This window comes from Camponotus floridanus, unplaced genomic scaffold (genome assembly GCF_003227725.1).
Source record: "Camponotus floridanus strain SB8 unplaced genomic scaffold, Cflo_v7.5 scaffold44, whole genome shotgun sequence".
Classification (NCBI taxonomy): domain Eukaryota; kingdom Metazoa; phylum Arthropoda; class Insecta; order Hymenoptera; family Formicidae; genus Camponotus; species Camponotus floridanus.
In genome coordinates, this window is record NW_020229592.1 from 1,495,001 (window position 1) to 1,522,500 (window position 27,500).

General features: G+C 29.6%; 1 protein-coding gene across 2 annotated transcripts in view; it reads left to right on the plus strand.

The window, feature by feature from the left end:
* LOC105254355 overlaps window positions 1-27,500 on the plus strand; it is a 312,818-nt gene that overhangs the window by 224,096 nt on the left and 61,222 nt on the right. For both annotated transcript variants that reach the window (XM_025411870.1, XM_020028472.2), the window contains 4 exons: window positions 9,224-9,361; window positions 18,780-19,642; window positions 24,611-24,705; window positions 25,309-25,427. In XM_025411870.1, the coding sequence (XP_025267655.1) occupies window positions 9,283-9,361; window positions 18,780-19,642; window positions 24,611-24,705; window positions 25,309-25,427 (1,156 nt within the window). In that variant the 5' untranslated portion in view covers window positions 9,224-9,282. The remainder of the gene's footprint in view (window positions 1-9,223; window positions 9,362-18,779; window positions 19,643-24,610; window positions 24,706-25,308; window positions 25,428-27,500) is intronic.

The window sequence follows — 27,500 nt, forward strand, 5'->3', positions numbered from 1 at the left end:
ACAAAGATAATAATATTCATAATTTTAATAATTCAATCATTTCTCTAATTACGACAAACAATATCTTTCCAAAAATTTGAAGAATGAGGAATTGAGAAATTCAGTAATACCAACTTTAATATGTCTCTTTTATAATTTTTTCTGCAATGTTATTATTTTAATCTTTTTAAAATCGCAAATTTTATCAAATATTTTTTATTATTTAATTAAAAGAATATCGTGAAACAAAGATAATAATATTCATAATTTTAATAATTCAATCATTTCTCTAATGACAAACAATATCTTTCCAAAAATTTAAAGAATGAGGAATTGAGAAATTCAGTAATACCAACTTTAATATCTCTCTTTTATAATTTGTTCTCGTAAGCCAGATTATTGTGATATTTATTTATTCCAGATTTTATCCATCGGTAATAAACGGCTCTAGTTACGGACACATTTGAGATAGAAAATTCGCAGACATATTGTTCCGTTTACGCCATGTAATGTCCCATTCTTTTGATTTATTACTTGATACTACGGTGATGTTACGTGTTGTTAGAGCAAACTTGTTTCATAGAAATTGTAGAGAACATATATATAATATTATATATATTATTACTCGCTTGGACTTAACGACTAACGATGGATATATCCATCGGGGAAGTTCCGTCAGTCAGTTGGCTTTGCGTTCGTTCGACGCTAATTGCTATTAACTCGAATATCGAGCCCGTCGTCCCAACTCAAGCCCAAAGTTCATGCCAAATCGCCTCAACTAAACTGCGCTGAGACATCCCGCCGGTTATAACTAGGCCGCCGCTCGCGAAATGTGAACGGCCCTATAATTATTACGCGACGTGTTCGCAAGCGAGGGAGAACTTGGTCGTGCTTGCGCGGCGAGAACTTCCTAGCGATATTGATGAGCCGCGGGAGCAGCCTGTTAACGCGATTGTTCGAGAAGTTCGACAAACAATGCCCATTGCGAGTAAATGCAAGCGGCATCTTGATTCTGCAATATATCCATTAAGTGAGCGGCCGTGCTATTTGAGGGCGTTTAGCCAAATTATGAGTAAAAGTTAACGTTACTCGACACATTGTGATTTTTGAAATTTGTATAAGATACAATAGTATTCGTGTAGTATAGTAAAAAAATAAACTTTGATGAAAGAATTCAAGTAAACATAGAGAGTTGAAAAATTTATAATTTTTGAGATTGATATATTTAAAAATACTCTCTAATGAATTACACAGGCCTGCAAAAAGGGGGTCAAAATTTCTTTTTAAGATGCAATAGTGATTTTTGACGTAATTTTGTGCGCTGAATCCGAATCTGGCCGCCAAATTTGCGTAGCACATCAGGTTTTTGAGTTATTTGTAGTTGAATAGCCCAAAAATCGCTATTTTGGCCAATTTTATGAATTTATTGTGAGTAAACCAAATTTTTTAAAATATTTTTGTCAATAGCATCGTATAGTACTCACCTTCATCTTTCGAATCCACTTTCGATTATCGCCGCACGATTTTTTTTCGATAGAAAAACCTCGCAGGCCTGTGTTATTAAAAAACTACTAATGAATTTACTGTGTTTTTAAACATATTTTTCTAGTAGCAAAATTAATTTTCTTACTTATAATATTTTTAAAATATATATATATATATACATTTTACTGTGTTTTTAAACATATTTTTCTAGTAGCAAAATTAATTTTCTTACTTATAATATTAAAAAAAAAAAAAAAAAATATATATATGTATATATATATATATATATATATATATATATATATATATATATATATACCTAGGTAGCAAGCACATGTCATTTTGACATTTTCAAATTGGTCATTCACTTCCTATTCTTGACGTTACGAATTGACATTTTTATGATGTAAAAGTGACGGTCTAATGTTACAGATTCTTGACGTCATCACATATACCCCATTTTGACGTTATAAAATATATCATATTTTGACGTCTCTTTTTAGTATAATAATGTATTTAATAGCGTTGTCGAATAAAGCATATTAACCCGATTCGAGAGAATCATTGAACAATTATAGCTATTCTATTCTTCAGAGGAATCTCGGATCGATTAAACTTTATTTAAAAACGCTGGAAAACACAAATATTGTAAGAAAATAGGTCACAAGTTTTATATTTGTTATTATTATTTTATTTAAACATAAATAAACTTCTAATATCATATAAAATTTCAATGAATAATGTCTTCCGATGTCTGCGTTTTGTAAAAATATATTTTGTGAGTCAACTGTATTATAAAAAATGTGTATATTTTTTGTCACTTTAATTATACATTAATAATAAAATGATCATCATTTCATGACTGAAATATGACGTCAAAATAATGTTATATCAAGACGTCAATATAAAGTTATGTAACAAATCAATCATTTTGACGATATATCACCAAAAATGACTAATTTGGAACGTCAAAATGTGTGTTTGCGCGCTACCTGGGTTTGGCTATAAACTTTTAGGATTATTTCTACTAAAAATAAAAAAGTCGTTATATTCAATGTTATCATTTATTTTTCAACATATTCCTTCTTATTCCACACAAAATTTGGCGCGCTGCTCCAATTTGTATAAGGTGTTCTGAAAATTCAGAACTGAGATGTTGTTAATTATCTTGTAACGTTGCTTTGAATCTGTTTCACGTCATCAAATCAGCTTGCTTTTGACTTTAGTTTAAGTTTGGGGGAAAGAAAAGAATTAACCGGGGTCAAATTGAGAGAGTAGAGAGGAGTGATAAAAAGCACAGTCACAATTTTTAGATGATAAAAGTGAATGCAACATTATACACTGGAGTGTTATAATGGAGAAAAAACCAATCATCATTCCTTTTGATTTCGCTGATTCTTGCAAGTAATTTTTCCATGCCGATCTTGTAAAATTCAATTAATTGTTGCCTCTGTGGAACAAATTCTTTGTTAATCATGCCTTTCACATAAAAACAATGAGCATTGTTTTCATTCTTGACTTTCAGAATCGGAGTATCTTCGTTCCTAATGAATTTTTTCAATCCATTCTACTCTTCCTTATCACTTCATTTATTTCTATAGTAATTTTATCTAACTTTGCAGAAAACTTGCTCGATAAACGTTTCCATGATGAGACAAATCAAATATGTCACACAAAACAAATTCGGAATATGAACTGCATTGAACTAATATTGGTAAAACTTAAATAAAGGGATAGTTAAAGATTAATGCAAAAGATTTCAAGTGGTAGGTGGCACTATTTGGCACGTTTTATAAAATTAATCCTAAAACTTTAGAGCCAGACCGTGTATATATATATATATATATATATATATATATATATATATATATATTAGCAAATTTTTTGTTTCAATTTTTCTAATATTTTATCTCTTTTATTTCTTTATTTTATTTTTATTTTTTAACTTATTTATTACATTATTATACATATTTATTAAACATATTAATATTTAACATTAATATAATATTATGTCCATTATTACTAATGTCATTAATTATTATTTTTGTTGATATGTATGCCTAATTGTCAGAGCTGAAAGATAAGTATTATATAAATTAAAATAATATTTCGATTTCAGAGAAAGTTTGAAAACTAGAGTCATACTTGGAAAATATACCCTATATTTTATTTTATTAGCACATACAATATGTATATACATAATTGCAAGATGGTATTACGCATAAAGTTTAATTGTATCATATATCAATGTTGAATATATGATTTTTGAAATTGTCAACAAAATTATCATGCATGATATATCCATGATTCTTCATAAACTTATATAACGTCACGGTGTAGTTCACCTTGTTAAAATATTTCTTATTTGTGCACGTAGTTTTGCCAACATTTCCAATATACATCAAAGTAAGTGAAACGACTGGTTCACTTGGATAGAATCCACGAAACTTTGCGCTGACAAGAACAGCTTTCGCAGGCAAACAACTTAACGAGATATTTCTTGGCTACTTTCGATTTAAATTATACACGCTTTTATCCCCGTAATGTGCCGTTAAATGTTATTTGCACAAGAGATGTTGAATTTCGCTTCTACGTAATATGTATTGTGATTTTAAAAAATATATTTCTAAGCACATAATATAATTATAAATAAAGAAGATAAAATCTGAAAAAACACGTGTTGTAAATGTATTTACAACATTACTGATTGGAAAAACTTAAAATTGTTTATTTTTAATTAGCAGTTTGCTTTAGTAATATAAATCATGCATTTAAAATAATTTGTAATAAAATGTAAGTTTTTTTATGTAAAATAAATGTAATTTTTAAGATCCTTTTTATCCTAAAAATTTGCAATATTATATAAACGTAATTATACGTAACGTATTATAATATAATGTTATATAAATATAAATATAATGTTACATTATATGAATATAATATTATATAAATTATAATAATATTAATATAATATTATAATTTAATATATTGCATTTTTTGATAATTCTTTTTGTAGTCAGCAGAATACGTTTCAATTTTAGTTCTTAAACTGTATCCTATATAAACGATCAATATTTTTATTTGCGAATTATTTTATTCTTGATACGAACAATTATGCAATTCTTTTAATTGATGGAAATTCAATATCTTCACAAAATACTTCGTATGCAAATTTTTCTTGAAAATTAAACCTGCGTTTTTAGTAATTAATTTTTTACTCCAGTTTTTGTATTTGAGTATTTTATAATTAGATAATATCGAATATTACACTCAGTAAAAAAGAAAAGTCTTTAGCAAAATTTAACGTTGCACAAAAAAATTAATTCTAGAGCTTTACGAGTAAATGTTGCGTATATCATGATATTGTGGAAGCAAAAGTAAGCTAAATTCACATAATTTCGTCGTTTAGCTTGCAAAGAAGGCTTGTAGTTGATTTACTATTACGACGCTTGCACAGAGATAGCTCATAAATCAAAGGAGAATTCCCGAGATCAAAGTTTTCGTGTTACGTAGAAATTCTCGAAATGCCACGCGAGGCCGAGCGGAATTATGCAATCATATCTGTACGAATATTTGACTTCTCTCCGGCTCGGCGAATCTCGTTCCGTCTCGACTCTTAGTAAGTGGTAGCGCACTGTATATATCCGTACGTATAATTACGTTCGTCTGATTAAACATTATAATTGGTAGTCGGCCGTAAGATTCGTCGTACCTGCTTTTCGTTTATCTGCGATAGCAGAAAAGCATAGCCATATCGTCTATTCGTCAGTCTTTTTAACTTAATATTTAGTATAAATAATGCAATGATTGTGCGAAAAAACGTCTCAAATTTTTCATATTTTGTTAAAATTATAGATTCAGCTGCAAATACATACCTATAGATTTCTGTTTAAAAGTAATCTTACTTTAAAGTGGCGATAATGTGACAATACATAACATTAAATATTTCAGTGATTCTACATCAGCTATTTTATTAAAGATAATTTAATAATAATTTTGAATTTATTTTGACTGAGTTTGTGTACACTATGATTAAAAAAATTCGAATTTTAAAGTATTAATCACGATTATGCGCTTGATTTTTCACATTTCTAATTATTCATTAAATCGAACAATTTAATGAGCAGTTTCGATATCGGATTCATTAATTCGTAATGAAATTATGTTAATGAATGCACGAATTCTGAGAGGATACGATCGGCGTCCTTCTGCTTAATTGCGATTATATGTCGGCAACTTTTCACATTAACAACTCCGATTGCGCTGTAAAAAATGAATTCATTGGGAAAGTTTTAACGTGCTGTTTGTTAGACTGTATAGTTAATTTATGTTATGCTCTAATTTCAAACAGGCACAACAGTGTCATTTATGTCTCGAAAACTTTCAATGTACAATGTATATCTAATTATTGCATAATATTGCAATAATATTGCAAGAATCGAAATAAATATAGCTTAAGTCTCTTGTTGGACGATTCTCATAGATTTATAATAAAATTGTTTTATAGAATTCATAATATTGAATATACAATTTATTTACAATTATAAAAATGTGATATTGTTCTTTACAATATATATACTTTAGAAGATATGTATTTTATCTTGTATGTCTAAATCTATAGTTTGTAGGCTAGGAAAAAATAAAAAAAAGTATTTGTACGCTTCGTTCTTCTTAAAATAATAAATCAAATATAATATGTTTTTCAACATCTTGTTACTCTTTGATAAAATATATAAAAATACAAGTTTTTGTATATTATAATATAAATAAGATAATAGATAATAAATAATATAATAAATAATGGATATATGTAATATATAATTGATAACATAATAGATAATGGATATTTATAATATATATTAAATAATAATATAATAGATAATAGAAATATATATAATATATAATAGATAATATAATAGATAATATAATAGATAATATAATAAATAATAGACACATATAATATATAATAGATAATAATATGAGAGATAATAGATAATAAAAAATATATAAATAAGCGCACAAATAAATTAATACACTTAATTTATATTTACGCGTCAAAATATTTTGTTTTATTGACAACCTGAGTGCAACTACATGTCACGATTCAATAAATTTTAATACTGTCCTATTTTCGTTCGCGAAAAATAAATACCGTCACTCCGCTAACGATTAACGGAAACTGTGTAATAACGTGGTGAATATTGTCGATATATCGACAGCATATCTCAAAAACTGATGGGTATTAAACAGTAACACGCAGTTATTTTGCGGAAAACAGAGTAAAACGATTTTAACGGGCTGTATATAACGCTTTATAAATGTAAATACAAATATGAAAAGAATAATATGAATAAAAAAATGAGTGACGTATTTGTAATCCAATATTTTTGAATATATTATATTTTACTTATTTGACTATAAAAATTATTTTCATCTATGTTTATTTGATTACTGAATTGTACAACTAATAATTTAAATATTATGTTTATAATTGTATAAATTATTATATATTTCATTTTTTCTTATTATCATATAAACGTTGTTTTTTTCTCTCATTTTACAGATTTTTATTTTTTTAATTAAATTATTTTTTCTTTTCTAAATTTCTTAAACATTGCAATGCAATCCAACAATTTTGACTTTTGAAGACGTATATTGAAAATTATACTTACTGCAAAAACTTTATTTATCCGTCAACGTCGGAAAGACGAGAAATTTGTGTTTGCTAGAGATGACAGATGCAAATTAGGGAATGTGATTGAGATTGAGGATAATATTTCTAAGGAAGCAAGTTTAATCACGGGTAGCTATTTAATAATTGCCTTACCCGTATAAACGAATTCCATGCAGCGCAATAGATATTCTTATATGATTTAATCTGTTCACATAATATTGAATTTTTATTTATTAACTATATAATATAAATTTTTTTTATTATTATTTTTTTTAACATTGCTGTGGAAATTTCAGAAAATCTTTAGATGTACGAATTTTGAAATTTAAATTATCAATGATTATCTGTAAAATGAAAGCATTGTTCTTTATGTTTCTTATATGCTTTAATACATATTTTTGTATTGATATTTTTTTATTTTGTATGTAAATTAATAATTTAATATTTTTATATTATAATAATACAAAAGAAATGTTAAAAATGTAGTGAATGAGAAAATCTTATTTTTTTTACTTACCTTTTGCTGCATATCATGCTTCGATATTTTAATTTATTATACCTAAAAAAATTCTTGCTATTTAAATGATTTAATCATAATTTATAATATCAAAAAATCAGAATAAGAATACTATATGACTGTAAATATGATGAAATATATACTTATATATGTTGTACTAATAAGATGATACGATTAGATATACACTGAGAGAGAGGAAAGATTAATCCATTAACAATGTCACTTCTATATGTTATATCTTCTGTCAACATATGTGCTCGCAATTATTATTTGCACGATAGATCTACTCTTGTGTAATCCACATGTCGTTTAGTCATGCCAATTAATATGGGGAAATTGTAGATGATTCTCAACCAGTGTTTCCAGGATTACTCGAAACGTGTCGGTGTCGTACTCGTTTAACTCTATAAATGGTAGCTTCGAAGTTACCTGCTAACAATTATAGTGATGCCATGAGCAAATTACACGTTGGTTACGCATTGCAATTTGTCGATTTTGTATCAAACGACTCGAAAGAGATACTCTGCTTATCCTCCGCAATATTTCCTCACAATGATAAGATATAAACTGCTTACTTATTTCTTATATTTAAAATTAATATAAAAAATACAAAAAAAATGAGAATAGAAAAATTTAATTAATAGAACCATTATAAATAGAACAATAGAGTCATTATTTTCTTTATCTTGAAGAACAAAAGAGAGTACTTAATTCATACTAGGTTTTTTTCTTATAGTATTGTATTGTAGTATCTCTCTTTATAATTTTCTAAAGAAAAGAAATAAAAATAAAATTTTGTACAGTATTAAAATTATTATTCAGGAAATATGACATGTGTCAACGCTACTTTTAATATGTTTATCAGAGAAATATCAGAAGACATGTTTTTCTACGATTCATTTCGCAGAAGTGGAAAAAGATATAACATTGCGCAATCGTTATAGCGTCCATTACAATGAAAGATTAAAACTTAAAAGTAACGCAGTAAAAGTTACGGTGCCTACTTTTCAACGATCTTTTGCAATAATACCCAGTCGGAACTTTGGCACACGAAGTTCTCGATTTTGCTACCGTGAAACGAAACGAATCACGTGTTCTTTCAATGTTATCGCCAACCTATCCGGGCGATTGAGAGTAATCTCGTGCGAAAGATAAATGCACACTTTCCCGATGCATTATCTAAGTTTTGAAATTAAGTTTTGTTGACAAAAGAAAATGCAAATTCAGTAACAATATTATCTACTCTAAGCGAATAGATAAATGTAAATATGTAAAGACACATTAAAAGATCTTTAGTATATTAATAGAAATTTGAATTATAAGTAATAGTTTGTTCTCAATCATTTATTAGAGAGGAGAGAATTTGTTCTCCTTTTATGCGATTACATTTAAAAGACGTATTAAAATAAATCATTTTTAATTAAAATAAAATCCTTATGTTTATCAAATGTATAACTTTAAATTTGCTGTAATTTTGAATTTTGAATGTATAATTGTAATTTTACAAATTAATTTACAGTTTATAATCTTTATTTATTATTAACATAGTGATTCCATTTCTTACGTAGAGGGAAGATGAACGAGATGGAGCAGATTCCTGAGGGCTGAGATCGCGCGGATCTTCGAGATGGCTGGTTGGAGAATGCAACCGACCGCCACGGTACTCGGCGTCATCGCCATTGTCATGATCACTATCACTACATCAGGTAAATAATAATGTAGAATTTTTATTTTTATTTTTAATTAATGCCAACGCACTTCTGATGACAACAGTCTGTTAAGATTTAAATCATTTTTTTACATCTTTTTACAGCTTTTTACAGCTTTATTTCCTATTATTTTTTATATATGTACGTATTTTGATATACAGAGTGTCCCAAAGTCCCGGACCGGTTGAATATTTCATAAACTATGCACTTTAGAAAGAAATGTTTCAGACAAAAGTTGTATGGCTTGAAGGGGGCCATCAGATAATGGCAATGATTTGACATGGGAGAGTCATTTGAAAGTCACGTGAAGATCACCGTCAATTACTTAAATGGACCTCTCTATGTTTTATTACATATTCGTGTATCTTATCTCGCGAGAACTTTCGAAAACACTATAATAAAGTATTTCTTCATTGAGTATTTTTCGAGTTATGAGGCTTGAAATCATTTTTTAATTTTGCATAAACCATAAAATAAAATATCTAGTAAAATATTCATTTTTCGATTATCTTACCTTAATACTTTTATGTACAAAATAATGAAAGGAATCAATTGGTGTAAAGAAAACACATAGTTGTTTAAAAAAAAAAATGTAATTGTTATTTGCAAATTACATATTTTTTTCTTAAAAACAACTATGTTTTTTCTTTACATCAATTGATTCCTCTCATTATTACAGAAAGATATTTTACGGTTTACGTAAAATTAAGAAATGATTTCAAGCCTTATAACTCGAAAAGTACTCAATGAAGAAATACTTTATTATAGTGTTTTGGAAAGCTCTCGAGATAAGATACACGAATATGTAATAAAAAATAGGGAGTTCCATTTAAGAAATTGACGGTAATCTTCACGTGACTTTCAAATGACTCTCCCATGTCAAATCATTGCCATTATCTGATGGCCCTCTTCAAGCCATACAACTATTGTCTGAAACATTTCTTTTTAAAGTGCATAGTTTATGAAATATTTGACCGGTCCGGGACTTTTGGGACACTCTGTATATGTATACGGCTAATGCGATTTCTTATACCATACTCGAAAAATAGAAATTTATGTGTTTGTACGTAAACGAAATTTCAAATTATGTGGCACAATCATTATGCATGTGTGTACTTAAAGTTTATTTATTTTTAAAATTATATTTTAAGTTTTATTATATTTTACATACATAATATTTTTAAGAATAATGTAAAAACTGTATTATATGTTAATGGACTAACATAATAGAAATCTATAAAATTTTATTACAATATGCATCGTGTGCAAAGAGTTACAACACTTTAATAAAATAGAAAATAATTGGTGGAACTTAAATATCTGGAATATTGACAATGCTATAAAAGTTGCATATTTTTTGCATTATATTTCAAAATGAAATTTATTTCATTTTTTGCATTATATTTCAAAATCAATTTTCGCATTCATTATTTCATCATGACGAATTTTGATGGGATATTTTTCAATTGAATACTCGCATGTAATATCGTTACGAGTAAATAAGCGATTTATTCATCTCAGTTGATTGGAATACGAAGATTTTAATTAACCTAAATGCTTAGTTGCGTCGAGTCATAACAACGGAAAACGACCGTACTCGGCGGAATAAAGAGGGCAAAACTCTTTTGCAGCTATCGAGCTCGTTGTTCCATACAACCTCGTGAAGATAGCTTCATCGGAATTTACTTTCTTACGCTTCCTAGCAATCACCATTTTGTAGGTGAACGCTCTTTCGCACAATTCTGCACACCCCACAAAACTTTGAAAATAGTGGACAATAAGATTGCGTTTAATGTTGATAGATTTAGTTGTATCGAAAATAAATAATTATTTTTATGCTTTAGAATAATAATTTTAATCTGAAAGAATTTGTTTTTATTTAAAAAAATTAATCGATTATTAATCGATTTGAGTAGATAATATTTCGGTAATTCTCGTCAAAAAGATACACAAATGAATTAAGATGTTTGTATTTTGTTTGCTACAGTCAAACAAACAGGAATACGAAGAGTATCGAAAAAAATAATATATCTGTTATACTTGTTGTATAATCAATATTTATATTATATATTTATTGCATAATTTTGAATTTTGAATTTTGATTTTAAAATAATTCTATATGAAAATTTTGAAGATAGAAAAATCTACATCATTATTGACATTAAAAATGATGAAATGATTTTCAAGTGGTAGATTCCCATATAATTCGACTGTTCGAAGACTGACGTCAATCTGGGACTGCATCCGTCGTATCCGCAGGAATAAATCCGCGAAGTTTTCTTCTTTGCACGTTCCGCGAATTTGTCTATCACACGTGACACGCGTAAATCCATGTTGACAAATTGCGCGGAGATAGGTGTGCACGGTTATACTTGGAACGCAGCGGGCTAAAAATGCGCTCGGCTCGAAGGTGGGAGAGGGAATTAGGCGCGAAATTTGCAGACGTGGCGAATGAAAAATGATACGTTACTTATGCATCGGTTGCACGGAGCCGCGATCGGAAGTTATCAATCACAAGGAACAAACGCGAGGTATATCTTCATTTTGCGGCGCGCGCGGAGCGCTAATAGCCGAAATTTTGCACGAATCACTTGCACTACCGGAGCAATGGCGCTTTCAAGCTACGGCCGCCGATATCGCACGGCGGCGATCAATCATTCGCGCAAATCGGAGTATATTCAGGGCGCGAGATTGAAGAAAAAGCTTCCCTTCACGGATTGCCAACAAAACCCGAGACGAACGATCGCCTTATCTATTATCACAGAACGTGTTCGGAGCATGTTCACAGAGATGGGACCATCGCGAATAATAATACGTGTAATCCCAGCGTAGTGAAGATTAATACGCCAATAGAACTTTGATAATATTACCGGAAGTTAATCGGACATAATCGGAATACGTGGAAATGAGTCGGATATCGAAATTTAGAAAGGTTTGGTTTTGGTATTAATATTATTTTCTTACATTAGCGCTACACTGAGGGAAAAATTTTTTTAAATCAAATAAATTTGTTTTCTTGAAACTTTTGCTCTAAATGGAAGGAATTGTTTATTTCATTTAAACAAAAGCATTTAATTTTAATTAAATGTGCACGTTATATTAAGTACATTATTTTCATTTATATATTTTTTATATTTAAATACTATTTTCGTAAAATATATACTATAATTTATAAAATTAAATATATTATTTTTTAAAATTAAAAAATTTAAAATTTTTGAGAATAAAAAATGCATTTTAATAAATATTTTTTAAATTAAAATATAAAAATATTTAATTAAAAATTATATTTTTTTAAACATATGTAAATAAATACTTAACTTAAGCAAACAGACGTTTTGAATACAAGTAAATACGTGATTAATACCCATCGAATAAATAACTTTCTTGAGTTAACTAAAATTTTTTTATTTTAAGACAATTTTTCTCTCAGTGTATAATTTGATCTAAAATACGAAACAAATATCGATTGCAGTAGAATGACTTCTATACAAGTAAAAATTGTACAGAAGAATTGATAATCTTTAGGAAGTCTTGAGAAAATTATTCCTTACACATAACATCCGCAGTTTTACAAATCATTTCTCAAAGATTAAAAGCACGGATCAAATAAATCGTAATATATTGATTCTTTTACAACGAGACTCGAACATAAAAGAATGTAGCAATTTCCGGATTTTTCGCAGAAATCACTGCACACACGTTAGCCGTTTTATAAATCATTACGAACGTCGTCTGCGACCAAAATTACACAACGTTGCTCGACACGATCGATCACTCGCGACGCAAAGCGCGCGGTAAATTGCTTCCGAACGATGAACGACGAACGACGAACGAACGTCACGTTGTCGTTGCTGCCACCGTTGCTGTTGCCATTACAGCCGGTGCTATCGGCATGGTGGGCAATATCGATTCCCGTAAACAAGATCTCCGTCCTCAAATATCGAGGTGTATATCGGCTTGGTGACGTTTGCGTAGCTTCCGGACAATCGGCGAGATCGGAGATTCTCGACATTTTCACGATTTTCGTCTATACGTATATCGAAAATTGACGATGTAGGTATAGTATTAAATGATAGATGAAATGTGTATCTGCGAATATAAATCTAAGTTTGTTAAATTTTTTAGGTGACGAAAAAATAAATTTAATTGAATTCAAAATAAAAGATTCACATCATATAAAAATATATATTAAAATATCTGAAAAAGTTAGAATTTAATAATAAATTTAATCTATACTGATTTTTAAAATACTGTTACTTTATATAAGTCTTTAATTTGTTTTTCCCTTTAAATTTTTTAAGTTACGAAAAATAAATTTAATTGAATTCAAAATAACAGATTCACATTATAAAGAAACATATATTAAAATATCTGAAAAAATTTTAGAATTTAATCATAAATTTAATCTATACTGATTTTAAAAATACTATCACTTGATATAAGCCTTTAATTTGTTTTTTCTTTTAAATTTTTTAAGTTATGAGGAATAAATTTAATTCAATTCAAAATAACAGATTCATAATATATAGAAACATATATTAAAATATCTGAAAAGATTTTAGAATTTAATAATAAATTTAATCTATACTGATTTTAAAAATACTGTCACTTTATATAAGCCTTTAATTTGTTTTTCCCTCTAAATTTTTTAAGTTACGAAGAATAAATTTAATTGAATTTAAAATAACAGATTCACATTATATAGAAACATATATTAAAATATCTGAAAAAGTTTTAGAATTTAATCATAAATTTAATCTATATTGATTTTAAAAATACTGTCACTTTGTATAAGCCTTTAATTTGTTTTTCCCTTTACATGTTAAAATATGAAAATTTTTAATCATTAAAGAATTGTTAAAGAACCAAAAATAATTAATTTTTTCTCGAATTAATAACTTTTATAAATTATCAATCAAATTTTGACAATTTAATGATTTTTTAAAACATTATTAACCGTATTATATTGCACACAATATTAAAACGTAAGCCAGAGAAGATTGAAAAGCTTAACATAATGGGATAGAAAAATTTATGATATTCTTTACAGTCTTCTTTTTTTTCTGGTGATTTTCAATTTTCTGCCAGTTACAATGATAGTAAAAAGAGGAAAGACCAGGATCGACATAATATCTTGTGACGAAATAGAAAATTGAAGAGCGAACGTACAATCGAAAAGTTACACATGAAAGTCTACGGCTGTTCTTGGATAACGGTAGAATAGAAGATACAAAGGATGATAGTGCGCTCTCTGATAGAAGTCTCCCGGTAGCAATCTTATAATCCTCCCATACTCAGCGTGGTAGATAGCAACTATGGGGCTATATTCATCGCGACCGTTACTATTGCGAGAGCAATATCCACTTGCGTAAATAGGATTGTGGCGATATCGCGCGAAGCCCATCAGAACATCGATGAATCTATGTTCTACGACAATATGGTCTCCACTACACAAGTATCTCTCGATACAAAGCTGTCCTCAATAAGTAATGTAGCACGCAAAAGTTTTACCTTTGAAACATTATTTTTAAAAATAAATGCAGGTTAAATTTATTGAGATATATACGTGTAAAATGTTATTAATGGTAATAATAAATGAAAGTCGCAACAATGCAATTTTCAGTGCAAACAAATGCAACAATGTATTTAAAGAGTTTCCTTTTGTTATAAAATTTAGTTATAAAATTTGTTATAAAATTTAGTTATAAAATTTGTTATAAACTAAATTTATATGTTTTTAATGATTATCCAAAATGTATAGTTATCGATTTAATCATTAATTAAATTTAACTGTCTACAGTTTGACGACTTTAACAAGTTTTGATTCATATTAATTTGAATGATTCGATTTACAGTAATCAAAACAAACATAATAATAAAAAATAAGATAAAATAAAAAAAACAATTCTAGATTTTCTATTGTTTTTATAATTCCATAAAAAAGTATTATTTATATTAATGATAACACAGATTTGTATTCACACAGAAAGAAATTTCTCGATGCTGGTCGCGCTAAAGTAAATTCCGTTGGATGGCAGAAAACTCGTAGAGCGAAGTTTCTGCGAGAGTTGTTTATCGTTGGTTTTCTCATGGACTCCGATCGCGATCGAAACCATGCGGGAAAAACGAAACCTTATACCGGAAACTTTGCCAGCGCTTTTGCGAATAAAACCGCGGTCATGATACGCGCTCGCAAAATGAAATTCCTGCGGAAGTAAACCTGCGGCACTTTTGTTTCGTGAAAATACGCATCGCTGTCCCGAGCACAAAGGAATTACATATCGTTATTATCATGCGGTTCTCATCGTATAGAATATTTTCAAATGTCGCGTGCAGATTTTCGACATTTGTTTTATGTTAAGTTCCTTCGAAAAACGTGGTATTTTTTGATCGGATAAGATGATATTATATGAAATATAATTAATTTTATATATATTCTATATGTTCAATAAGTTTTTGTATTTTTGTTAAGAAAATAGGGGAGACCGGGGACAAAAGTAACATTTTTTGTATTTTAGGTCACTAATTAATTATTGTTAGAGATATAAAGAAAAAGATTATATGTTAAAAAACTTCATTTATTGCTCTATTATTATACCTATGTTTCAATCTCAAGTGATAAATATTTAAAGAGTTATTATAGCTTTTCGGAAGTACGTTGATTGTTACTTTTGTCCTGGGGGCCGGGGACGAAAGTAACATAGTTTGGGATGAAAGTAACAGTTCTTGTTTTCGGGAAAATAAAATAAATATGCCTTTTTTTAATTTAAGGGAACTTTTAATATAATCTTTTATTAAGCAAGATAACTTTTATTATAAATTTGTATTATATTATATTAAAATAAAAAATAAAATGTTTATTTTTATCATCTTTAAAAAACTTAAAAGAAATAATCTTCGTTAAGGATGCTTTGTATGTACCCAGCAAAAAGTAGCTGAAAATCAATATTGACGAATATCCATTTTTGATGTATTTTGAGTATGAGAAATTGCGTGGAATATTACAATTTGATCTTAGCTACAGTGCAGTGTATTGTTTAATATTTATTGAGTTTTTACTGAAATATTCCGAATTTTGTTAATCGAAATGATTAACTTTTGGCAGAGAATTTCGCCTTGCGACAGATACATGGCTAACTTTATTAAATTATATTTAATATCTTTTTAACCAGTTAGTACTTGTATAATATTATTTGACCAAATATTTCCTCTGTATCTAAACTTTTGCAAATTTTAAACAAATTCTATATTATTTTCATGTGTTTTTGTCATTTGAATCGACGTGATTATACGTTTCCCATAAGAATACATGTTAATTCGATGCACATGCAAATTAAAATCCTTATAACTTGTGAAAGCTTTAGTGAATCGATTTAAAAATTGAAGATTTTAAACATATATAAGGGCATTCTGTACAGTTTTCATTAAATTTTTAATATTTTGAAAATAAGTACGAAACATCCTTAAGCAAAATATAATAATATCATAAAATAATTATACTTAGTATTACACCAGTTTTATACATTTTTAAGTCTAAATAATAGTTTAATTTTAAATAATAGTGTAAAAATTGTGATAACTACTTATACAAAAGAGATTGGTATCTATTCCGAATCACAATTATGGCATATGTAATAAGAATCGCTTTTGGTACAGTTATTATGGGACCAGCCCTTATACTTTAAGCATTGAAATATGTTACTTTCGTTCACAGAGTGTCGTGTTATTTTCATCCCGAAACACATTTATTAGAATAAAAGCATTATAACCTAAATATGATGCAAGACAGCCAATCAAATCAACTATAAAAACTTATGAATACATTTTAGAAGAATATATCTGCAAATAATTGCGCCAATATATACACTTTAATTACGCATAGATACAAAAAAACTAAAATAAGAAATACTTAGGTGAATAATGCAAATACACTAATTTCACCTGCATGTGCAACTGGCGCGATCGTTCTACAACAATTAGCTGAAAAGGAAGAGAATTGGGGCGTACGCGTTTAAATATAGTACAAATTATTCAACATATTGTGTAGTTTAGTAGGAGGCTTACTTTCATGACGCTTTTACTTTTGTCCCCGGTCTCTCCTATCATCTTACTTTATAACATTCTCAGATCTGAGTTTTTGATTGGCCATTTATCGACTCTCCTTCGAGAGCTCTCGAACACCCCATAAAATTCTCGGCTGCACTTCTTACGTCCTCATTTAAATCCTCACCCGACGGGAGATCATCCTACCTCGTTCCAAGCCATAAATCCCGTGAAGCGGGCGCTCCGCCTCGTCGGCATGTCGATTCACCCTTAACACGGTCGACAAACTTGTGTTCACCCTTTAGATTTTTCGCCTACCATATATATATATATATATATATATATATATATATATATATATTCGACCGGTCCGGAACTTTTGGGATACCCTGTATATATATATATATATATATATATATGTATATATATATACAGGGTATCCCAAAAGTTCCGGACCGGTCGAATATTTCATAAACTATGCACTTTAGAAAGAAATGTTTCAGACAAAAGATGTACGACTTGAAAGGGGCCATCAAATAGTGGCAATGATTTGACCTGGGAGAGTCATTTGAAGGTGACGTGAAGATCACCTTCAATTTCTTAAATGAAACCCCCTATTTTTTATTACATATTCGTGTAGCTTATCTCGAGAGCTTTTCAAAACACTATAATAAAGTATTTCTTCATTGAGTGCTTTTCGAGTTATGAGGCTTGAAATCATTTCTTAATTTTGCATAAACCATAAAATATCTAGTAAAATATTCATTTTTCGATTATCTTACCTTAATACTTTTATGTACAAAATAATGAAGGGAATCAATTGGTGTAAAGAAAACACATAGTTGTTTTTAAAAAAAATATGTAATTGTTAATTGCAAATTACTTATTTTTTTTTAAAAAACAACTATGTTTTTTCTTTACACCAATTGATTCCTCTCATTATTTTGTACATAAAATTATTAAAGTAAGAAAAATGAATATTTTACAAGATATTTTACAGTTTATGTAAAATTAAGAAATGATTTCAAGCCTCATAACTCGAAAAGTACTCAATGAAGAAACTTTACTTTATTATAGTGTTTTGAAAAGCTCTCGAGATAAGATACACGAATATGTAATAAAACATAGGATTTTCCATTTAAGAAATTGACGGTTATCTTCACGTGACTTTCAAATGACTCTCCCATGTCAAATCATTGCCACTATCTGATGACCCCCCTTCAAACCATACAACTTTTGTCTGAAACATTTCTTTCTAAAGTGCATAGTTTATGAAATATTTGACCGGTCCGGGACTTTTGGGACATTCTGTATATATATCGGTTCCGATTTAACGTATCGTAACATGGCTATTTGCTTTCTAACGCAGAAACGGAGAGCGGTGCCATCGAGCATGGCATCAATCATCTCGACGAGGAAGATCAACGCTTCGGCGAAAGAATCGCGACGAATCGCACCGTTGGTTGGCCTCGTAGTAATGATACAGCGGCTCTCGAGGAAGTCATTTCCGCCTTCGCGGTTGAGTATTCGACCTCGACGAAGAGCTCGCTCTCGCTCGTTACCGTGATTGAAGCTCACTTCGAGAACACATCGAAGAAATATGCAGACGACCAGATGATATTCGCCTCCAAGAGAATCGAGGACTCGGAACAAGCGGAAGAGGCGCTAGCGACGTTGGAGCACGTTGAAGATTTTCGAGGAACGAATGAGTCTACGATAGAAAAGCCAAAGAACGAATGGCTGACAATGACGCCGGTGGAGAAAGACGAAGATGTTACGGAAGCGAGATTCGAAAGCGAGCACAGAAACGCGGAGGATATTAGAGCGATCTCGTTTCAAGTACCGCCGAAGGACGAGGACTATCAAGACGGCCGACAACACGGAAAGACTAGCGTCGGCCAGATGGACGAGACGCGAAAGCTTGGCGAAGCGAGAAAGAATCAGTCTAGATCCGCGAACAATCTACTGCTAGCCGGCAAATCGACGAAGGCTTTCTACGAAATAAAACCGTCGATCAGAACGCTCGAAACGGAACGCAATCGCGATCATCAATTCCAGACTACCACTCACCGAACGCTATCGGGCAGGAAGTTTGTCTTGCCCAGCGTCGATAGCGCCTTCGGTAAATTTGGTCCGTACTTCGAGGACGGCGATCGGGAGATGAATGTCACCACGAGAATTGGCAGTACCGTTTTGCTAGACTGCAAAATCGGCATGCTAAGCGATAAAAAGGTGAGTTGCACTGTTTGTCATTCGTCTCATTAATTTTTCCTGCAGCGACTATGAAATGAACCGAGAGAAACGTCGGATAAAAGCGAAATGGGAATTTGAATCTTGTTATAACTTTACGATCAACGACATTATGTGACAAACGGGCGAATTATAATGAGAAAAGAGACTAAATTGCCGAGTCAGATATTTTCGTTTCATCGACGACAGACTGTCGCGATAATTCAATATGTTATGCGGCAAGAATAATGAATATGCTAATTGATAAAGGAATATAACTGTTTTATTTTAACGTCTATTATTATTTATTAATTTAACCGGAGTATTTTATAAGAATGATTAAAGAAAAGGATGATATATTAATTTTTTTAATTTAAATTTTTTTTTCACTTTTTCTTTAAAATTTTTCGTTAAAATTTAAATATCAGTTTTTAAGGATGTTTTGTACCTATTTTCAAAATTCGGAATATTTCATTAAGGTTGTACCTATTTTCCTGTTTTGTACCTATTTTCAAAATATTGAGAATGTTTTGTATCTATTTTCAAAATATTGAGAATTTAATGAAAATTGTACAGAATGTCCTTACATATGTTTAGAATCTTCAGTACAATTTTTAAATCGTTTCACTAAATCGTTCACAAGTTATAAGGATTTTAATTTACACCGAATTAACATGTGTTTTTATGGGAAACGTATAATCACGTCGATTCAAATGATAAAAACACATGGAAATAATATTCAGAATTTGTTTAAAATTTGCAAAAGTTTAGAGACAGAAGAAATATTTGGCAAAATAATATTATACTAGTATTAACTGGTTAAAAACATATTAAATATAATTCAATGAAGTTAGTCATGTATCTGTCACCAGGCAAAATTCTTTGCCAAAAGTTAATCATTTCGATTAACAAAATTCGGAATATTTCAGTAAAAACGCAATAAATATTAAAAAATACATCTCTGCACTGTAGCTAAGATTAAATTGTAATATTTCACACAATTTCTCATACTCAAAATACACCAAAAGTGAATACATTCGTCAATATTGATTTTCAGCTACTTTTTGCTGGGATTGTACATATAAAACATCCTTAAAGAAAAAGTGAAGAAAAAATTATGCGTTAATTTTGTCCAGGAGTATATATCTTCTTAGATTATTATCATAATAATTTCTTTCTTTTCATAATATATGTGGAAGAAATTACGAATTTTGAAAAAAATATATACAGTACCGGTTAAAAATATATCACTTTTTGTAGGATAACTTAATTCAAACTGCATACATTTAATAATTAATTTTTCTTAAGTTGCTGTGTTTATTATTTAATGAAAAGTCTATTGTTAAGTAATCTATACCTACTATTAAAATATGTAACTAAACAGAAATATATACACTTTGAATTAAGTTTCACTTTGAGTTAAGTTATTCTCAAACAACATAAAGGTGATATATTTTTGTCCGGTACTGAAGATATATAAAAATGGAATTTTTGTTATTTTTATAACCTTTTTATCTAAAAATTAAAAAATTAAAAAATTAAAAGAAAATTTTATCTAATATTCTTCATATATATATATATATATATATATATATATATATATATATATAATTTTCATAATATATAATTCTCAGATATTTTTCCGTTTGTCAAATATAAGAATGATTAAAATTTATACAAGGTTAAGGCACAAAATGTGGCCGATTATACAAACTCCACTAATTGAATTAAAAAGGCCGCTCGTTTCTCTCTGTCCAATCATGCGAATCGAGGCGCGATGAGCGAGTAGTCATGAACGAGAATGTGAGAGAGATATAACTGGAAGTGAGAAGAGGCGTGGATTATAATTGCAAACATCGTTTGTTAGCGTCCGTTGCGTGTATACTCCCGTCCATCTTGTCGTTGCGAAAGTTTTCGCATTTCAATCAGTGCCGCATGCATCTCTCGGTATCTCCTGTCCCTTTCGGCCGCGTGATTTCCACGTCTATTTGTTCCTCTTCGTTGGACGGCACAAAGTTTCGGACCGCTCGAGATTCCCGCCGGGATTCATATTCCGCGGAATACGTAATGCGAAACCGATTGCGCAGGGACGAGTGCGTCAAGGAACGAAAACGAATGCTTTTGATTCAACATGCACGTGTGCAATGCGTTGTGTGCGTCGCGCGCTCCGAGAATAGCAAACAACTCGAAGGAAACTTAATTATAAAACATCCATGTTGTTTGCCAAGTCGTTCCTTTTTCATAAAATGCGTAAGAGAACAGAGGAAATATTTGTTCGCCTTAAATATTTACACGCGATCACTTTTTAAGTAGAATAATCCTAACATACGCCGACACAACATCCATTATACTTGTATGTATGTATCAAACGTACACATCTGTGTGTGCAGTGTTTGTTGGTATCTAGATAATCATCTAGATAATCATCTAGATAAAGAAATGGATCATTTTTATCTTTAACTAGATGAAGAAATACAAAGTATCTTTATCTTTATCTTTATCTTAGATGAAAAATATATCGTCATCTTATCTAAAAATTGTCTAAGATGACGTTTTCATTATGCAAAAAAAGCAAGCTTCTAAAAATCTATCTAAAATATCTAAAATATATTTTTTATATTATTATTATTAATATATTATAAATATATTATTATTATATTATTAATATATTATAAATATATTATAAATATAAATTAATAAATAAATATCTATATTAATATCTATATTAATAAATAAATAAATATCTATAATTAATAAATATCTATCTTATCATTTATATACCTTTTTGCTATTATTTAAATATTCTTTAGGAAAAGAGAAAGAATATGTGTTTATGATTTTAATATCCCATTTATAATCTGCGTCACATTTTTTCCAAATATTTATAGTCTTCTAAAATAAACAAAAATATCTAGATAATTATCTAGATTATTGCAATAATTATCTCATCTTTCATCTAGATTAAGTAAAAGCAAAATCATCTTTATCTCATCTAAGATAAATTTACGGATTTTTATCTTTATCTTTATCTAGATAATTTTGAAATTATCTACAGCAAACACTGTGTGTGTGATTATATTGAACGATATGATGGATTCAGCAATGCTTTCTCATAAAAATCAGAAAAACGTTCCGTTAAAAATATTGCAAATATTTTAAATTTTGACCTCTTGATTTTGAAATTTCATTTTATAAAGAAAGGAGAAATGGTTACAAAATTCGCTACAAAATTCGCGCTATTTATAGCAAAAAATGCCTAAAACAGAAATAAAACTCTTTAGTGATTTACATTAGAATGTAATTTAATTTAAAAAATATAACAAAATTCAAATTGTTTATTTAATTTTGACATATACAATTTATTAAAATTTACTAAAATATTTATACAGACTAATCGGTTTAAAAAATTTTTTTGCACGGCTCTTTTTTCATATTAAGTTTTTTTCTCTTAAACAAAAGTTGAACTCTTGTTAATTTCATTATATTAAAGACTACTGAAGCGGCTCTACTCGAACTCAACGACTTTCAGTGAGATAACTTTTCTGGCGAACGACAAATTTAATTCGAATGGCACGCAGCGTAAGGGAAACTTGTCCAGAAATTATTTTTCCCGGTTGCTTTGGTAAAAAGTTATAACATAATTGGACGCGTCCATGAAATCTTTTGAACGGTTAATATTTCTATCGCGAACACAATTAAATTTTTCGCGAGATTGTCTGTTTTATTCTTGATGACAAATCGTGATAACTCGTCCCCAGATAGCCAATTATTGCGCTGGTTGGCATATGTGATGTGAAATTGAATCTTCGGAGGAAAGCGTCATACAGAAAAAGGACTGCGAAAAAATATTGAATAATATAAAAGTGTATTTACATTATTTAATTTCTAATTTTGCTATCGTTGTAATTCCATAATCAATTATAATGCGTAATTTTTAAAAACTTTATTTCTACAAATTAATAATGTTGTTTTTAAATTTTTAATCTAAAAACTAATTAAAATTTAATAAAAAATTTCACACATAAAAATGTGTGAAGAAAAAAACTTTTTCACTATACAAATATTTTTTTAAGATCAATTTTATCTCTCGACAAAGTTAAAGCTTCATATTTGTTTTTTTTTCATATAAGAAGCTAATTATTTAGATTATACAAGTTTGATATCACATTTAACTTTTCTATTTAATTGTCATATTGTGTGAATGACTCTTAAATCAATACTTATCTAGTTGAAGCTTTGCGGAAATTGTGCGTTCATTTCTGATGAATGGACATACTTGGACGGAAATTGCTTGATTCTTTATTTAAAATCTTAAAGCAAATGGATTTATTAATTTCCAATGCGATCTTTCGGTCTCTTGAGACGGTCCTATTATACAGGGTGTCCCGAAATTCATAATCAATCTTTCAAAAACAGAAATTCCTGGGATCATTGGAGACGATTTTTTCTCAGCGAAAATGTCAATGAAGATCATCATTTTTTGCATGTTCCCGATTTTTGTCATATTTTTTTGCAATTAAAACCTCAAATTAAAACTCAACTAAAGTAAACTCTATTTAAAATTAATCGAAGAATGTGGTTTTGTTAATATTTTATTTCTACAAAGCTTAATTTACGAAAAATCCCTTATTTCCAATCACTTATAATTTGAAAATTATTAGTGCCTCGACATTTTCGTTGAGAAAAAATCGTCTTCAAATGATCCCAGGAATCTGTCTTTGAAAAATTGATTATGAGTTTTGGGACACTCTGTATTTTCCAGAGATAGTATTTATAAGGATATAGATATATTTTTCAATGATTCATGATGTAAAAGGGAAGATTTATATAAAAAATATATTGTCTGTAATTATTTAATTGTGCAGAAAATAATACAATTATGGCAAAAAAATAAGAAATTTACTTTATTTAACGATTTAACGAAAAAAAATCACTAAAAATGATAATAATAAATTCGCTCTTTGTTTTCAGGTGACATGGGTGCAGCATGGTAAGGATTCATTTCGTCTGTTGACGGTGGGCAGAACGCCATATAGCAACGACCAAAGAATCAGTCTTAATTTTCGGTAAGTCGTAATAAATTCTCCCTATCTATCTACGTCGACTTTATTAAGAAATAGGCGAAGTCGATTATCTCGTCGCGAATTTTTATCACCTCGGAAATAGGAATTCACCGCTGAATAACAGCGCCCGATTGCAATGATGAGTGAAATTCAGCAACGAAATTGTCGACGGTATTATCATAATTCGTTATCATTTGCTGTAGTCCGGGCAGTGAATCGCATAATCTCGTCATCAGCATCGAATTACGATTGCAGTCGTTTTTCATCATTGTCAGAACGATTGCGGCGTTCGTGAGGATAGAAAAATTTTGCTACCATTTTTCTTCGTCTTTTCGATCAAATCAGCCGTTTTATGCGCTGTAAAAATCAGAAACTGTAACGCAGTTCTGCTTTATGATACTAATTTAGATCCGATGAAGCAAGGCATTATGAGAAACCTTTACTAGAAAATAATATGTAATATCAATTTTCCTTTATCTACATCCCAGTTATTTCGTTGTAAATTGCAAACGCATCAATGGCGCCAGAAAATGCATTTTTCGTTACAATTTCTACTTTAACGTTGCATCGTAAGTCTAAGCATTTTTCTCTTATTTGATTTCGCAGATATCCCAGCAATTGGAGATTGCAAATATTGTATGCGACCCCGCGCGATTCGGGATTGTATAAGTGCCAAGTTGCCACGCATCCTCCATTGGTTAAGAAAATCAATGTCGTCGTTACAGGTGAGCTAATCTTAGTCAATCTGCATTTTGAATCTCACGAGAAAATCGCTCTGATATCTATTCATTATTTCTAACGATGAATATGAGATAGGAATTGCTTTGCGATTTGATAATGATTGTTGTATTTATTGATAATTTAGAAAAATCTTTTGAAATATATCTATTGTTGCATTATTAGAAACAAGGATCAATGAATAGATATATAGAGGTGAAATTTTAATTTCTTTTTATTATAATTTTTAGTAAAAAAATTAATCAAATTATTTAAGTTTTAAATTATAAGCTTGATTTTCTTAATCAAAAGTTGAATTTATATTTTATGAATATTTATAAAATAATAAACTTTGATATTAAATCTCCTTAATAAAAAAATAAACTTATTTGATATTCGATAACGAATAATGATTCGTGGTTCTATAAAAACAGAATATTTGATTTATGGTCAGGTTTATATAAATTTACGTGATAAGCTTAACACATACAGCTTTATACAACGTTTATCGCAATAATTCACACTTAATTTTAAGAAGATTTTTCTCCTTAATAACACCGCAGAGAACAAGGGTTACGCGCGTAAAGCCTTTTACTTCAGCATTAGCCGTTGTTGGAATACAAACTTGAAACATTCATCGCTTCATCTACGTCGCACGGTAAAAAAAAAGGCTCAAGCTTTTACAAGCTTAATTAATCCGAGAATTCGCATTCAGGTTGCACATGTGTAAAGCGTTTCGCGCGAGTAAACCGGAAAGTCTTTGCTTGAAAAGAGAATAAATTGAAGGATCGTTTCCTTGCATCTCTTTTCACGGCTCTCTCACGGGAGAATCCTATTCCGGGACGAAGTCGCGTTCCTGGTCCGGAGTGAAATGAAGAAGACTGGCCAAACCGTGTGTTAAACCAAGAAAAGAACGATCGAGGAAGGTGAGGTGAATACGGTAGGGAAAGAGGGCAAAACGTAAGAGCGTACGAAGCCAGTATTGCAACGCTCGTTACCTCCAATCCCCTTACGTCGTCGATTCAGTGCAATGGAAACCCGCATTTCTCCGGGTAAAGCGTCTCGGCGCGGCTGGTAATCTGATCCGATCCATAGAAGGATCCATAGTAGGGATGAACGAAAGCCGCCCCCTGAGAACGAAGTAGGGCAGAACAAACCCGGATAGAGCGACATCGTTATACACCTTCTCTTTGCCACTCAAATTCAAATCCAGCCTCTTTCTTATATTCATCGTCATGATCATAATTTGTGATCCTATGCCATTGATATTTCTTCGACCTGTTCTTCTTCGTCGTTCGGTGAATAATCATGATAATGGATTTCATCAACGTTTTTTGCTGACAAAGTTATAGCATTGAAATATGTAATAAATGAAATTTCTAATAAAAGTAAATTTCGAGAAAGAATCGCAAAAATTTAAAAGATATTGTTTCCATACTGAGAAAAATCGTTTGATTGTACCAACAAGGCGTATATGATTGAAGGCATTTTGGTTAAATCAAACAAGAATTTTTAGTTATCATGACTCGATTTTTTATAACTAGAACGTTTAAGAGATTTTACTATAAGGATTTGGTTAGTATTTTCTGGTTGGATCTATAAAATTTCTTGTTACATTAATTTCTTTGCTTGCCACTCTTAACTTAACTCGTATTCAATATTTGCCATAAAATGTATATAAAGAACTAGTATTAACATTAAATCCAAAGTATATTTTTTTCTCTTACAAATAGTAGTGTCAAAAAGAGGACGCTAGCTCTCTGATTGTGTGTGTTTGAGCTGCATCCTCTTCTTACATCAGTTTAATTTCTAACAAACTGAATTCAAAATAATTTATTCAATAATCTGGAATCTTGAATTTATCCAATAATCTTATTGGAATTCAGAATATTAAACAGACTTTTGAGATTAGATGGAAAAAAATTTAGACGATTTGGTGCTGGCGAGTTTAATATTATTAACCAAAAAATTTGGTAAATTTAATAGGAAGAAATGAATTAGATTCATCTGGTAATTCCTACAAGAATTCTGGTTCGTTCATTTTCCAACAGACATACTGGTTGAATCTACCAGAATTCTAA